Source organism: Oncorhynchus kisutch, linkage group LG12, assembly GCF_002021735.2.
Source record: "Oncorhynchus kisutch isolate 150728-3 linkage group LG12, Okis_V2, whole genome shotgun sequence".
Lineage (NCBI taxonomy): Eukaryota > Metazoa > Chordata > Actinopteri > Salmoniformes > Salmonidae > Oncorhynchus > Oncorhynchus kisutch.
In genome coordinates, this window is record NC_034185.2 from 22,842,816 (window position 1) to 22,860,770 (window position 17,955).

Here is a 17,955-nt window from a genome sequence, read left to right on the forward strand (position 1 = left end):
CAACTTTGGAAGTATATTTGGGATTATTGTCCATTTGGAAGACTCATTTGCGACCAAGCTTTAACTTGGCTACGTAACCTATCTACTATGTCATGAGATGTTGCTTCAATATATCCACATAATTTTCCTTCCTTATGAAGCCATCTATTTTGTGAAGTGCACCAGTCCCTCCTGCAGCAGAGCACCCCCACAACTTGATGCTGCCACCCCCGTGCTTCACGCTTGGGATGGTGTTCTTCAGCTTGCAAGCCTCCCCCTTTTTCCTCCAAACATAACGATGGTCATCATTACAGTTCTATTTTTGTTTCATCAGACCAGAGGACATTTCCCCAAAAGTACGATCTTTGTTCCCATGTGCAGTTGCAAACTGTAGTCTGCCTTTTTTATGGCGGTTTTGAAGCAGTGGCTACTGTGGATATTGTACCTGTTTCCTCCAGCATCTTCACAAGGTCCTGCTGTTGTTCTGGGATTGATTTCCACTTTTCGCACCAAAGTATGTTCATCTCTAAGAGACAGATTGTATGTCCTTCCTGAGCGGTATGATGGCTGCGTGGTCGCATGGTGTTTATACTTCCGTACTATTGTTTTGTACAGATGAACGTGGTACCTTCAGGCATTTTGGAAATTGCTCCCAAGGATGAACCGGACTTGTGGAGGTCTACAATTTTTTTTCTGAGGTCGTGGATGATTTCTTTAGATTTTTCCCATGATGTCAAGCAATGAGGCACTGAGTTTGAAGGTAGGCCTTGAAATACATCCACAGGTACCCCTCCAATTGACTCAAATGATGTCAATTAGCCTATCAGAATTTTCTAAAGCCATGACATCATTTTCTGGAATTTTCCAAGCTGTTTAAAGGCACAGTCAACTTAGTGTATGTAAACTTCTGACCCACTGGAATTGTGATACAGTGAATTATAAGTGAAATAATCTGTCTGTAAACAATTTTTGGAAAAATGTCTTGTCATGCACAAAGTAGATGTCGTAAATGACTTGCCAAACTACAGTTTGTTAACAAGAAATTTGCGGAGTGGTTGTAAAATGAGATTTAATGACGCCAACGTAAGTGTATGTTAACTTCCGACTTCAACTGTATGTGATTTCAATGGGTCTTTCTCCATTCTGATTGTTTTTTACTGTTCAATTCAACTTCAACCAAAAATTATTTTCCGCATTTTCATTATTTTCTGCATTACCTGCACTCATTTGAGATCATTTCCACACTGTCACGTAGGGCTGCACGATATGGACAAACAATCTAGGCCTTATTTCTACCCAAATTTTGAAATTGTGATTTGACTTGCAATTTAGAGCAAAACACTTGGGTGAACTGTTGGAATCATGGAAATAGAATGAGTATTCTAATTCTAGAGTTAGAATATAATAGTGGGCACTTTTATACAGTGTTGGACATGAAAATTCCAGGGAGGAGTTATTGTGACACGGTAGGAACCAATGTGTTAAGTGTTTCCTAGGGGAACTTATTATCTTTGGCTATATTTATTGTAGCTAACAACTTCATGTAGCTAACATAGTCTTACTTCGCATATTCCTTTTTGATTTACAAGATATTGTTGCACAAAAAACATGCAGATTTAGGTCTACACCATCACTGGTATAATCAGACTGTATAGCTAATTAAGTTTGCTCTGACTCAGTTGTTAAATGTACTATCTAGTGATTAGCATTAGCGACTAACCAGATTTAGGCCCAACTTGCTAAGAAAAGACGAACCTGCTGTTTGCAGATGTTAGAAGCACAAACTAATAGTGTAATTATAAAAAGCTAGTGGATTTATATTGAGCAAAGTAAAAACAGCATTGTTGCCATCAACATTGTTGCATGTGCTGCATTGACCATGCAGAGACTGAACACAGTCCTTGATTGACGGGGTGGGGCTAGGTCTGTGTGGAATACAGCATCGAGAGAGAGTGGAGAGAGATGACTCAAGTAGCGAAGTAATCTATAAAAATGGACATTACAAACGGCATATCACATTTAACAAAAACCAAACCAGTCTGTGTATCAGTACTGGTACATCATAAAATACGGTATACCGCCCAGCCCTAGACGGCAGGGGATGGGTTCTATGCTAAGCGCTTGGCAAGCCGAGCAGGGTTTGATAATTAAAGCCAAGCAGGATTTTATAATTAAAGCATAAAAAGGACCTAAGCCCTCCTGTTGTCAGTCCTCACTGTACTCCTCTCTTTTTATTGTGGCTAATAAATGTTCCCTCTGTCACCATCTGTTGAATAAAAGGTTTACCCCCGAACACAGCACACAACATCTGCACTTCCATTAGCTGCTCTTGTGTTACTAGAAGTGATTCTGACACCTGTTATTGTGCGTATTGGATCTTGTTTAGCTGAGATCCAACACTGGGAGGTTGTATGGGTCTGATTAGCCAAGTAAAACGTAACTCCAAGATGTACTACTTCACATCAACGGAGTTGAGCGGATATGAGAGTGGGCGGACTGGAGCCCTGACGTCACATATATATTGGAGTTGAGTTTTAGTTGGCTAGGGTCAGACTTAACCAGACAACGTCAGTATAGGCTTAGTGTCTTAGGTCACTGCCATAAAGCTGAATACAAGGCTTTAACCCTCCAGAGATTTGTTTGATGTATGAATTGGTTTATGGATCTAACAAACACAGTAACAATATAACTTGTCATGCAATACGTGATTATCACAAGTTTGGATGGAATAACCATCTGTACCGCCACCACCACTTAGCCCAATAAAGTGAGGTGGAAAACAGAACCTTCAATGGAGAATAAATTGCATACAGGCTACATGTATTTACAGCACAGTCATTCCATTTAGCTTGTTGCTCTTATCTTAATGAAGCAGAAGCAGTTTTAGCTGCACAATACCAGATGAATGAGCACGGTGCTCTGTCAGGATGGTATAATGTCATCTAGCTAGTGAAGTAAAGTCTGGTGGCCAAGAGCCTTCCCAAAGCATCAGCCCACTGTGAAAAGACTTAGAAACCCTCGCTAATGTACTCTCTCGCTCTGTTTCCACTCTCTCTGCCACAGACATCCTCATCGACCAGGTAAAAACCTGACAGAATAGCCAAAGGTGCTCTGTGAGACTTGCATTTGTTCATATGCCTGACGTTGCACAGAGATAAACAGAGGTTGCCTGAAGCGATATTCCAGCGCAGCAGGAGATATGCTCCGCTCTTTGAATAAAACAGCACACTTCCAGTTCCAACACCCGGCTGCCCTGGACCTTTCAAATAAAAATTATTTGTCACATACTTCGTAAACAACAGGTGAAATGCTTACTTACTACGGCCCTTTCCAACTATACAGAGTGAAAGAAGAAAAAAAGAGATGATAGAAAAGTAAAACTCTTAATAAGATACACGATGAGTAATGATAACTTGGCTATATACAAGGGTTACCAGTACCGACTCCATGTGCAGGGGAACGAGGTAATTGAGGTAGATGTGTACATTAACTAGGAATAAGGTGACGGATAGTAAACAGTAGCAGCAGTGTATGTGATGAGTTAAAAAAAGTTAGTGCAAAAAGGGTCAATGCAGATAGTCCGGGTAGCTATTTGGTTAACTATTTAACTAACTATTTAGCAGTCTTATGGCTTGGGGGTAGAAGCTGTTCAGAGTCCTGTCGGTTCCAAACTTGGTGCATCGGTACCGCTTGCCGTGCGATTGCAGAGAGAACTTGGGTGGCTGGGGTCTTGGATAATTTTTAGAGCCTTCCTTTGACACCACCTGGTATAAAGGTCCTGGATGACAGGGAGCTCAGCCCCGGTAATGTACTCGGCCGTACGCACTACCCTCTGTAGCGCCTTGTGGTCGGATGCTAAGCAGTTGCCATACCAAGAGCTGATGCAGCAAGTCAAGATGCTCTCAATGGTGCAGCTGTAGAACTTTTTGAGGATCAGAGTACCCGTGCCAAATCTGTTCAGCCTCCTGAGGAGGAAGAGGTGTTCTAGTGCCCTCTTCACAAATGTGTTGGTGTGTTTGGATTGTGATAGATCCTTAGTGATGTGGACACCGAGGAACTTGAATCTCTCAACCGATTCCACTTCAGTGAATGGGGGCGCCTAGACCCTCTGTGTCCTGTAGTCCACGACCAGCTCCTTTGTCTTGCTGACGTTGAGGGAGAGGTTGTTGTCCTGGCACCACACTGCCAGATCTGACCTCCTCCCTATAGGCTTTACCTCTGGTCTTAATCACAGAACCATGACTCTGACTGTGCTGTTGTTCCACCAATACAATATGTTGCTATGAGAGGAAAATATGATGTTAGTCCTAAAGGCTTTGTTTTGTTTGCCTTCCCAGGGAGCATAAAAGGAGCCACCATCGTGGATGCTCTGGATACCCTGTACATCATGGAGATGTTTGAGGACTTTGACATGGCCACAGAGTGGGTGGAGAAGAACCTGGACTTCAACGTGGTGAGTATAACCATTATACATAAAACACCCATTGTCTGCTAGCTAGTAGGACCATAGAACACCCATTGTCTGCTAGCTAGTAGGACCATAGTACACCCATTGTCTGCTAGCTAGTAGGACTACAGAACACCCATTGTCTGCTAGCTAGTAGGACCATAGAACACCCATTGTCTGCTAGCTAGTAGGACCATAGAACACCCTTGTCTGCTAGCTAGTAGCACCATAGAACACCCATTGTCTGCTAGCTAGTAGGACCATAGAACACCCATTGTCTGCTAGCTAGTAGCACCATAGAACACCCATTGTCTGCTAGCTAGTAGCACCATAGAACACCCATTGTCTGCTAGCTAGTAGGATCATAGAACACCCATTGTCTGCTAGCTAGTAGGATCATAGAACACCCATTGTCTGCTAGCTAGTAGCCCCATAGAACACCCATTGTCTGCGAGCTAGTAGGACCATAGAACACCCATTGTCTGCTAGCTAGTAGCACCATAGAACACCCATTGTATGCTAGCTAGTAGCACCATAGAACACCCATTGTCTGCTAGCTAGTAGCACCATAGAACACCCATTGTCTGCTAGCTAGTAGGACCATAGAACACCCTTGTCTGCTAGCTAGTAGGACCATAGAACACCCTTGTCTGCTAGCTAGTAGGACTATAGAACACCCATTGTCTGCTAGCTAGTAGGACTATAGAACACCCATTGTCTGCTAGCTAGTAGGACCATAGAACACCCTTGTCTGCTAGCTAGTAGCACCATAGAGCACCCTTGTCTGCTAGCTAGTAGGACTATAGAACACCCATTGTCTGCTAGCTAGTAGGACTATAGAACACCCATTGTCTGCTAGCTAGTAGGACTATAGAACACCCATTGTCTGCTAGCTAGTAGGCCCATAGAACACCCTTGTCTGCTAGCTAGTAGCACCATAGAACACCGATTGTCTGCAAGCTAGTAGGACCATAGAACACCCATTGTCTGCTAGCTAGTAGGACCATAGAACACCCTTGTCTGCTAGCTAGTAGGACCATAGAACACCCTTGTCTGCTAGCTAGTAGGACCATAGAACACCCATTGTCTGCTAGCTAGTAGGACCATAGAACACCCTTGTCTGCTAGCTAGTAGGACCATAGAACACCCTTGTCTGCTAGCTAGTAGGACCATAGAACACCCTTGTCTGCTAGCTAGTAGGACCATAGAACACCCATTGTCTGCTAGCTAGTAGGACCATAGAACACCCTTGTCTGCTAGCTAGTAGGACCATAGAATACCCATTGTCTGCTAGCTAGTAGGACCATAGAACACCCTTGTCTGCTAGCTAGTAGGACCATAGAACACCCTTGTCTGCTAGCTAGTAGGACCATAGAACACCCATTGTCTGCTAGCTAGTAGGACCATATAACACCCTTGTCTGCTAGCTAGTAGGACCATAGAACACCCTTGTCTGCTAGCTAGTAGGACCATAGAACACCCTTGTCTGCTAGCTAGTAGGACTATAGAACACCCATTGTCTGCTAGCTAGTAGGACCATAGAACACCCTTGTCTGCTAGCTAGTAGGACCATAGAACACCCTTGTCTGCTAGCTAGTAGGACCATAGAACACCCATTGTCTGCTAGCTAGTAGGACCATAGAACACCCTTGTCTGCTAGCTAGTAGGACCATAGAACACCCTTGTCTGCTAGCTAGTAGCACCATAGAACACCCATTGTCTGCAAGCTAGTAGGACCATAGAACACCCTTGTCTGCTAGCTAGTAGGACTATAGAACACCCATTGTCTGCTAGCTAGTAGGACCATAGAACACCCTTGTCTGCTAGCTAGTAGGACCATAGAACACCCTTGTCTGCTAGCTAGTAGGACCATAGAACACCCATTGTCTGCTAGCTAGTAGGACCATAGAACACCCTTGTCTGCTAGCTAGTAGGACCATAGAACACCCTTGTCTGCTAGCTAGTAGCACCATAGAACACCCATTGTCTGCAAGCTAGTAGGACCATAGAACACCCTTGTCTTTTTACTTTGATTAATTTATCCTTTATTTAACCAAGGAGGTCACATTGAGATTTACATGTATTTTCCAGGTGAGCCCTGGCCAAGCAGCATTCATACAGTTCCATATGAGAAAGAACACAACATAAAACACAACAATGAATGGAAGTTAAAAACAAAGAGCTTAAAAGAGCAGGATTATAAATGTGCAATTTGTGATCAGCAGCCCTCTGATCTGTGATTTTAAAATGTATCAATCGGAATAAAATGATTTAGTTCCAGGTCCTTCTGCAAAATTTCCAAAATTATGGGCCAGCAAAACTGAAAGCACTCTTACCAAACTCTGCTAGTAAGTCACCCACTGACATTCACAAGGACAGGAGATCTACAATCTGATTGGTTAGGCAGACCCCACTGTAATCAGCATGGAGAGAATACAGGGACACTCAAGGTGACTCCAGGTAATTGGGCCTTGATGAAGTGCTCTGTTTCAGACAGAACAGTTAAAGTACTCGCCTGGAAGAAACCACTGTTTAGAGTGGCATATGTCTGTAGAAGTGGACTGAATGAAGTAACCTTGATTCCACTGTGTGGGGTAGGGAGAAGGAGAGAGCACTTAACTCTGATACCTTCTAATCAGTCAATATAGACCTGACTCATCAGTCTGAAGGTAATGTGCTTTAGGAGCTAAGACTTTGTGGGTCTGTCAGGTAGAACACATTGCCTTTCTCAAGCCATTCGCTGTCTCTTCCTGTCTCTAATATTCAATAATACAGTTTTCCCTTCAGACAACTCCCACAATGGAAATGAAAGAGATGTCTAAAACTATTTGAAAAGTCTGTCTCTGACATTGTCACACTAATTAGAAAAACTTTGCAATCCACCATTATTTATATACCTATGAAATGATGATATTGACAATGGTGCTCACTTGTGCTTCTGGACCAAAAGTTATCAATAATGCCCAAATAACCCTGTAAATCAACTCCCTAGTCTATTGGAATGCAATCATTTGTATTTGCATTATGCCTTGCACCACTCTCAATTGCATTTGATCAACTCTAATGCAACTCTAATCTAGTGTAAACTCAGCATGTTCCAACCCATTGGTCATGCCTCAACAATTTGTGATTTCTTAGCAAGTTATTTTCTTTCTTTAATGTTTTTTTAAGTCATGGTTTATTTTACGTCAATAAAAGGAATGGCCCCACTTGAGAAATGTCAAACTACAATTTGTGCAATTTTAGTATGTGAACAACTGAACCATCCCATATCCCTATAATGCCATTTTGCGATAAATTGAATACCAGAGATTATAGGGAAGGTTATAGCACAAGGAAATGTGATGACTCATCAAATTAAAAGTTGTTGGCAAACCTTTCCACTTTTACCATTATTAAGCCTAGTCTCTGTGTGAAATGAATGTTCAATACTAGCATGGATTAAGGAGGGGTGGTGATGGCGCTGCAGAACTTGAGGTTAAAAAAAAAACACCTTCAGTCCTTTTACTTTGATGTCTCCTCTGCCTTCTTAGATCTTGCCCATGTTGGGGAACCAGATTCATTATTTATTCCCCTTGGAGAACCCTCTCGTTAAGAAGCACTAAATTCTTGTCCACCCTTATGCTTTTCTAACGGAGGGAGAGAGTGAAAATAGCATAAGTGATCAGAAGCTTTCATAAAGAGTGTTAACAAACTTTTAATTGAAAGGCTTTGGCTTCACTGCCCTCCAGCAATTCCAACAATAAAGGAGCCTACAAAAGCCCTGGTGGACCAGGCATTAATATTCACTTTGTCTCCTGAATACAGAATCATCTAAATCAAAGATTGATACAACCCCCTCCTCTCCAGCTCCTCCCCTTGCAATATTGTCTTAACATGGATGGAGTGGTCTGGTTTTCCATTTGGCCCTCCATCCCGCCTGACTGTGGTATTAGTGAGGAGCCATGACTGGAATACTGAAAGACAAGAGCTAACCACTGCATCTCCTGATGCCTCTGTTCAACACAGATTCACTGGAACAGGGGAGATGTCTCAGAGTTTAATGTTCAGGTTTCAAAACAAGGTCGTGGGGATCCCTGAATGACACATGTCTTGATTATCTAGACAATTGACATTGACAAGCAAGGCATTGGTAATTCAAGTATTGCTGAGCTCCCCCAGTCTTTGATTCATGTCATGCCCTGTAAATTGATTTTAAAAATGTATTTTATTAAACAAAAAGCCCATCCGTTGTAGGCTAGCCACTGCCTTGCCCTCTGAACCAGGGTCCCTCTCCTGCCATCGCTCCTCTTTGTGTGTTACACTTTAATAGGCTCTGCCCCAGCGCACCCACTCACTCTGACAGACGAGCACGACGGATAGACAGACACACAAGGTCAGAATATAAAGCGGGTTTGGTCAAACACAACACGCTAACCAGCTCGGACTATAATGGCCAGGGACAACTTTTCTTTTACTCTCCCATCAGTCCTGCCGGGAAGAGATGAAGAGCGAGAAAGCAAGCAAGCCCCTGGTTCCCATCTTTATTTGCCTCTGCCTTGTGCCTAGATGCTTTGTGTTGTGGGCTGCTGTGAAAGGCAAGGCCAGTGCAGGAACAAAGGCAGAGGTTATGTATTATGGAAGGGCCCTGGCTCCACTTTCAGCCTGAAGGCAGGAGCTGTGTAATGACTGCACAGCTTTGCTGGACATCGGCCTGCATGCTAACAAAAGGGAGACATTTTCTAGCCAGAGGTTTGAGGTAGATGCAGCGCAGGTAGATCCTGTCGCTCTCACACACGCACACAGGCACAGCATCAGCGGATGAGTATTACTAGTCTTCTGACAGCTGATCCACAGACATGGCAGCATGTTATTTGTGTAGCAGTGTAGCCAGGCTTAGTAAGTGCATTTGTGCATCATCTCTAGTAGTCGGTTTTCACTGCTGCTCTTTGTGACCTCACAAGGGCTTCCTTGAGGGGATTTTACTGTCAGAGTATTACTGTTGTTGTCATTCACTGCCATTGCTCTCAGCATTGTGATAAGAAGGAGCTCAGCTATGCAGTACCTCAGCTCTAGAACCTCTACACTAGGTTCTATCAGAGAGTAAGATGTTGCCTACAGCTCTGCTTCTAGCTCCTATGCAACTTTGCAGTATTTTGATTTTGTGTTATTTCTTACATTATTATCCAGAATTGTTTTTGTGTTATTACATACTGTAATACAGCAGGATATCAGAGTGGCGGTAACTCACCAGCATTGCGACTAAGAATACGACTTTCCAGAATTGGATCCTTTTGTTCGTACCCCCAGGGCAATTTAACTTAATCCAGAAGCTGCTCCAAAACACTACCGGCGGAGAAAAAGCATTCGGAGTGAACTTCTAGTCCGACTCAGGAGGAGTACACACCATCCACAGCTTCTGAGCATATTTCTCACTAATGTTCATTCTCTGGATAATAAAGTAGACGAGCTCAGGCTGAGGATCTCCTTCCCGAGAGACATCAGGGATTGTAACATACTCTTGTTTCACAACATGGCTCTCTCTGGATATACTGTCCCCGTCCATACAGCCAGCTGGATTCTCAGTACATCACGCAGACAGGAATAAAGAACTCTATGGGAAGAGGAAAGGCGGGGGTGTATGTTTCATGATTAACTACTCATGGTGTGATTGTGATAACATACAGAAACTCAAGTCCTTTTGTTCACCCGACCTAGAATACCTCACAATCAAATGCTGACCGTATTACCTCCCAAGAAAATTATCTTTGGTTATAGTCACAGACGTGTATATCCCCCCTCAAGCAGATACCATGACAGCCCTCAAAGAACTACACTGGACTTTATGCAAACTGGAAACCACATATCCTGAGGCCGCATTTATTGTAGCTGGAGATTTTAACAAAGCACATTTGAGGAAAAGTTCTAGCAACACATTGACTGTAGTACTCGCGCTGGTAAAACATTGGACCACTGCTACTCAACTTTACGAAATACCTACAAGGCCCTCCCCCGCCCGCCCTTTGGCAAATCTGATCACGACTCCATTTTGCTCCTCCCTTCCTATAGTCAAAAACTCAAACAGGAAATACATGTGCTAATGTCTATTCAACGCTGTTCTGACCTATCGGAATCCATGCTTCAAGATTGTTTTGATCAAGCAGACTGGGATATGTTCCAGGTAGCTTCTGAGAATAACACTGAGAAATACACGGATACGGTGACTGAGTTCATCAGGAAGTGTATAGGAATTGTTGTACCCACTGGGACTATTAAAACCTACCAAAACCAGAAACCGTAGATAGGGGGCAGCCTTCGCGCAAAACTGAAAGCGCGAACAACTACATTTAACCATGGCAAAGTGACTGGGAATATGGCTGAATACAAACAGTGTAGTTATTCCTTCCGTAAGGCAATAAAAACAGGCAAAATGACTGTACAGAGACAAAATGGAGTCGCAATTCAACGGCTCAGACACGATACGTACACTACCGTTCAAAAGTTTGGGGTCACTTAGAAACGTCCATGTTTTTGAAAGAAAAGCAAAAATATTTGTCCATTTTAAAATAACATCATATTGATCAGAAATACAGTGTAGACATTGTTAATGTTGTAAATGGCTATTGTAGCTGGAAACTGATGATTTTTAATGGAATATCTACATAGGCGTACAGAGGCCTATTATCAGCAACAATCACTCCTGTGTTCCAATGGCATGTTGTGTTAGCTGATCCAAGTTTATTATTGATCATTAGAAAACCCTTTATGTTAGCACAGCTGTCAACTGTTCTGATTAAGGAAGCAATAAAACTGGCCTGCTTTAGACTAGTTGAGTATCTGGAGCATCATCATTTGTGGGTTTGATTACAGGCTCAAAATGTCCAGAAACAAAGGACTTTCTTATGAAACTTGTCAGTCTATTCTTGTTTTGAGAAATGAAGGCTATTCCATGCGAGAAATTGCCAAGAAACTGAAGATCTGGTACGATGCTGTGTACTACTCCCTTCACAGAACAGCTCAAACTGGCCCTAACCAGAATAGCAAGAGTAGTGGGAGGCCCCAGTGCACAACTGAGCAAGAGGACAAGTACATTAGTGTCTAGTTTGAGAAACAGATTGCCAGCTTCATTAAATAGTGCTCGCAAAACACCAGTCTCAACGTCAACAGTGAAGAGGCGACTCCGGGATGCTGGCCTTCTAGGCAGAGTTGCAAAGAAAAAGCCATATCTCAGACTGGCCAATAAAAAGAAAATATTAATATTGGCAAAAGAACACAGACACTGGACAGAGGAAGATTGGAAAAAAGTGTTATAGACAGACAAATCTAAGTTAGAGGTGTTCGAATCACAAAGAAGAACATTCGTGAGACGCAGAAAAAATAAAAAAGATGCTGGAGGAGTGCTTGACGCTATCTGGGGACTGCATTTAGAGTTTTTTGAGGGAGAAAATGCCTGAGTCAGTCTGAGCCCAGGCTGACCGGCGGTCACGAGTCTTGAAGGCAGTCAAATTCCACACGGTCGTTCCACATGACCGCTCTGATGCTGCTGATGGTCATTACTAGCCTACCAAACTTGCTAACTGTCTGGTACTCAGCACTCCATTGTCCCTCTAATCACTCTGACATCAATGCAAATGTGATCAAAAAAGTAATCAAACACTTCATGAGAGCCCATGAGCTCATGTTGCGTAACATGTCTTTAGGCTCATTTTGTAACACCATGCCATTATTATTTCAATTAAAAACCATTATTTATAACCTTGACTATATTTCCTATTCATTTTGCAACTAATTTCATGTATGTTTTCATGAAAAACAAGGACATTTCTAAGTGACCCCAAACTTTTGAACGGTAGTGTATATGGCAGGGTCTACAGACAATCACGGATTACGAAGGGAAAACCATCCACGTCACGGACACTGATGTCTTGCTTCCGGACAAGCTAAACGCCTTCTATGCTCGCTTTGAGGATAACACAGTGCCGCCTACGTGGCCCGCTACCAAGGACTGTGGGCTCTCCTTCTCCTTGGCCGGAGAAGACGTGAGTAAGATATTTAAGTGTGTTTACGGAAATATTAAATCTCTCCCTATCCCAGTCTGCTGTCCCCACTTGCTTCAAGATGTTCACCATTGTTCCTGTACCCAGGAAAGCAAAGGTAACTGAACTAAATGACTTAATGCCCCATAGCACTCACTTCTGTCATCATGAAATGCTTTTAGAGGCTAGTTAAGGATCATATCACCTCTACCTTACACCCTAGACCCACTTCAATTTGATTTATGCCCCAATATTTACACAGATAATCGCACTGCACACTGCCCTATCCCATCTGGACAAGAGGAATACCTATGTAAGAATGCTGTTCATTGACTATAGCTCAGCATTCAACAGCATAGTACCCTCCAAGCTCATCATTAAGCTCAGGGCCATGGGTCTGAACCCCACCCTGTGCAACTGGATCCTGGACTTCCTGAACACAGGGACCCCACAAGGATGCGTGTTCAGTCCCCTCCTGTACTCTCTCTTCACCCATGACTGCGTGGCCACGCACTCCTCCAACTCAATCATCAAGTTTGCAGACAATGCGACAGTAGTAGGCCTGATTACCAACAATGACGAGACAGCCAACAGGGAGGAGATGAGGGCCCTGGGAGAGTGGTGCCAGGAAAGTAACCTCTCACTCAACGTCAACAAAACACAGGAGCTGATCGTGGACTTCAGGAAACAGCAGGGGGAGCACTCCCCTATCCACATCGACGGTACCGGAGTGGAGAAGGTGGAAAGTTTCAAGTTCCTCAGCGTACACATCACTGACTGTCCACCCACACAGACAGTGTAGTGAAGACACCTAAAACCCTCACAAACTTTTACAGATGCACAATTGAGAGCATCCTGTCAGGCTGTATCACTGCCTGGTATGGTAACTGTACCACCCGCAATAGCAGGGCTCTCCAGAGGTTGGTGCGGTCAACCCAACGCATCACCTGGGGCAAACTACCTGCCCTCCAGGACACCTACAGCACCCGATTTCATCAAGGACATCAACCACCCGAGCCATGGCCTGTTCACCCCACTATCATCCAGAAGGTGAGGTCAGTACAGGTGCATCAAAGCTGGGACCGAGAGACTGAAAAACAGCTTCTATCTCAAGGCCATTAGACTGTATAGGCTGCTGCCCTATATACATAAACTTGAAATCACTGGCCACAATAATAATGGAACACTAGTCAGTTTAAGAATGTTTAAATAATGTTTACATACTGCTTTAATCATCTCATATGTATATACTGTATTCTATTCTAATGTATTTTAGTCAATGCCACTCCAACATTGAGCAATCTAATATTTATGTATTTCTTAATTCCATTATTTTACTTTTAGATTTGTGTGTATTGTTGTGAATTGTTTTTAGATACATCTGCACTGTTAGATACTACTGCACTGTTGGAGCTAGGAACACAAGCATTTTGCTACACCTGCGATAACATCTGCTGGATATGTGTATGTGACCAATACAATTGATTTGATTTCATCATTCCAACCTTCCATTCCCTCAGCCCATCTCAGTTATTTTCCCTAGTGTCTTTTGTAATTTTTCAGTGGAAGAGGAGCTCATTCATTTAACATAGACAGGGAGTATAATTGATAAGATTATAACATCACATCTGATACAGGTTGAAGTTAGGCCTGACTAGAGTTTTCAGTAGATGGTCATGATACAGAGGGCTGTGGGTTGTCACATGGCAGAAGAATGAATGGTGTTCAGTCAGACAGTGTTCAGTCCCTACTTTACCACCCTATTAACAGTGAGGGTTTAATGAACCACGGTTCAGTACAGCCAAGTTTGGCCCCAGTGTTTATGAAGTCTTCCATGAAGACATTGCATATTTACACAAACAGCAGCAGGACCTCTTCAGACATTGGAGAATTCAACAATGACTCGTGCCAAGATACCGTGTGTGAGACTGCTTTGGTTTCACTGTAATAGATGTAAATTCAAATTGTGCAACCCGTAACATCTGGTCTGAATACGTTGAGGTTGTCAGTTTAAGTTATTTTGGTGGTCTAGATTTGATCCCTTTTTACGGAGTTCACACGTTTTGTACAATACAGTACAATCACATTTTGATGTTCTTCATGTATTATTTTTTTAACCTCATCAGTATCCTTAACTTTCCATTTTGTGGAATTGAACCCTGGGTGCAGTGCAGCAGACTGTCATGAAATCCTTTTGATTCTTTGGCCTCACTGAAGTCCTTGACTGAGGGCCAGAATAGCTCTCTAAGGTCTCTTAGAGTGGAAAGCACCCCAGCTACATAGAGCAGTGTCCTCAGGAGAGTTCAACCCCTCCTCAACAGTTCTTATTTCCACTGAGGTGTGCCAAGTCATTCGGTCCATAGTCAGGGGAAAAACACTTAATTCCAGCAATGAAAAATGCCTTCCCCATTTAAACAACTGCCACCTGTCAAAATGTTAAGTCATTAACACACCATTGATAATGCGAACAGAAATATGACGAATTTGGGTTTCACAGTCCACAGGTTTGGACTAAATACATTAGATTTAATTATAAGGTTGTCTGCTGGCCTGCTGTTAAATTAAATTGCCTGCCTGTCACGCGTTCTCTACTATTGAAGAATATAAGTTACAGAATCTCTCCGGACCAGATTAGTTTACTCATGTAAAAACTGGAATTGAAATACAGAGTCATGCTACGCAGAAGCCTTTGTATGGGAAAATCTAAGAGATAAAGCTTTACAATTCAACATAAAAAAGACATGTTTACAAATGTTCTGTTGTTTGTCCCAAAACAAATCATCTGCAGGAAACAAATAACCCATGGTAAAATGAGGACAAAAAAGTCTTAGCTACTGATATTTAGTTGTTATTCGGTATAATTACCATGCGTGGTCACTGAGCCTCTCTCCCCCCATTAGGAACGCAAGTTTCTCATATTGTGGAAAGATAAAGTTTAGTCCAATGTAAAAAGCACCATTTTTATTTAAAAATGTTTTATGTGGTACACTCAAAGTAGAGGCAATAACATGAACATTTCCTCTCGGTAAAACCTCAAGGAATAAGCACATAATCATATGATTAACTTAAGTATTTGATGGCCACTCTACATGATCTATCATATAAAGCAAAGGGCTGGAAGTTAGAATGAGGTTATGAAAACCATCATTTCTCAGTATTAAAAGAATAGCAATTTATCCTGGATAGACAGGCTCCACATGCTTCTTTTCAGAGTAATGACAATCTACATGAGGAATGGGTAATAAGCCTGCCTATTCCAATGGAGAAAACCAAGCCTTGGGCCCTTCGAAGGGAAATGGGCTGAGTGCAGGTCTGTGTTTGGGCAAGACGGTGTTCCATACCAGGAAGGCATCTCATCACCTCTTCATATTGCTTAAATTTGTTGGTGGCAACTCATGCTTCCCAGCTTGACCTTGAGATGAAATAACACACGTAAATTGAACCCAGTGTGGGTAGTTTCTGAATTATAGATAACTTTTCCCAGTGTTGTTTAGCCTCAGCTCTGTGTGAGCTCTGTGGAAGTCTGTTCTCTGACAGACCCTCCTCTTTGTGTTCTATTTTAACTATGGGGATAGTGGACCACACTATTGTATCGATACAGTTGGTTAAATGTTTGTTGTTGTAACATAGTAGTTGACTCTAAAATGACACTTTTTGATCACTTCTCTGATGTACTGTACAGAGTCCTCTGTAAAGTCATGGGATAAGGATGTTGATACCTCAGCGTGTCCTCAGCTATAGCCCACATCTATATACATTGTATTATTTAAAGAATTGGTGGGACCCAATCATTCTGCTGGTGCCACCAACTGAAAGAGTTAGTGTATGTCTGCAGTGTTTAAATTCAATGTGTGATGCGAGGATATTCCTACTAGAGGTCGACCGATTATAATTTTTCAACGCCGATACAGATTTATTGGAGGACCAAAAAAAGCAGAATTTTATTTTTTATTTTTTATATATATATATTTTTTAAATGTATTTGTAATAATGACAATTACAACAATACTGAATGAACACTTATTTTAACTTAATATAATACATTAATAAAATCTATTTAGCCTCAAATAAATAATGAAACATGTTCAATTTGGTTTAAATAATGCAAAAACTACGTGTTGGAGAAGAAAGTAAAAGTGCAATATGTGCCATGTAAGAAAGCTAACGTTTAAGTTCCTTGTTCAGAACATGAGAACATATGGTGGTTCCTTTTAACATGAGTCTTCAATTTTCCCAGGTAAGAAGTTTTAGGTTGTAGTTATTATAGGAATTATAGGACTATTTCTCTCTATACCATGTGTATTTCATATACCTTTGACTATTGGATGTTCTTATAGGCACTTTAGTATTGCCAGTGTAACAGTATAGCTTCCGTCCCTCTCCTCGCCCCTACCAGGAACACATCGACAACAACCACCCTCGAAGCAGGGTTACCCATGTAGAGCAAGGGGAATAACTACTCCAAGTCTCAGAGCAAGTGACGTTTGAAACACTATTAGCGCGCACCCCGCTAACTAGTTAGCCATTTCACATCGGTTACACCAGCCTAATCTCGGGAGTTGATAGGCTTGAAGCACAGCGACGAACTGCTGGCAAACGCACGAAAATGCTGTTTGAATGAATGTTTACGAGCCTGCTGGTGCCTACCATCGCTCAGTCAGACTGCTCTTTCAAATCATAGACTTAGTTATAACATGATAACACACAGAAATACGAGCCTTAGGTCATTAATATGGTTGAATCCGGAAACTATCATCTCAAAAATAAAACGTTTATTCTTTCAGTGAAATACAGAACCGTGCCGTATTTTATCTAATGGGTGGCATCCATAAGTCTAAATATTCCTGTCACATTGCACAACCTTCAGTGTAATGTCATAATTATGTAAAATTCTGGCAAATTAGGCAGCCCAAACTGTTGCGTATACCCTGACTCTGCGTGCAATGAACGCAAGAGAAGTGACACAATTTCACCTGGTTAATATTGCCTGCTAACCTGGATTTCTTTTAGCTGAATATACATGTACAAAATATTACAAACACTAGCCAAGTAGATTGGTCATGAAAGTCAGAAAAGCAATAGATTAAATCGCTTACCTTTGATGATCTTCGGATGTTTGCACTCATGAGACTCCCAGTTACACAATAAATGTTCATTTTGTTCCATAAAGATAATTTTTATATCCAAAATACCTCCATTTGTTTGGTGCGTTATGTTCAGAAATCCACAGGCTCGAGCGGTCACGACATCGCAGACCAAAATTCCAAATAGTGTCCGTAATGTCCACAGAAACATGTCAAACGTTTTTTATAATCAATCCTCAGGGTGTTTTTAAAATATATAATCGATAATATATCAACCGGGACTGTCGCATTTTCAATAGGAGAGGGAGAGACAATGGCTGCCCCACTCTGTTGCGCAAGCAAAACTCTGCGAACACCCAGCTATCCACTGACGCAATGTTATCTTAAATTTTTCCTGAAACTATGTCTAAAGACTGACACCTTGAGGAAG

General features: G+C 42.2%; 1 protein-coding gene across 1 annotated transcript in view; it reads left to right on the forward strand.

Moving 5' to 3' along the window:
* Window positions 1-17,955, forward strand: part of LOC109900720 (mannosyl-oligosaccharide 1,2-alpha-mannosidase IA-like) — a 172,992-nt gene that overhangs the window by 64,937 nt on the left and 90,100 nt on the right. Inside the window, exon 3 of the mRNA XM_020496488.2 lies at window positions 4,317-4,432. Within this exon, the coding sequence (XP_020352077.1) occupies window positions 4,317-4,432 (116 nt within the window). The remainder of the gene's footprint in view (window positions 1-4,316; window positions 4,433-17,955) is intronic.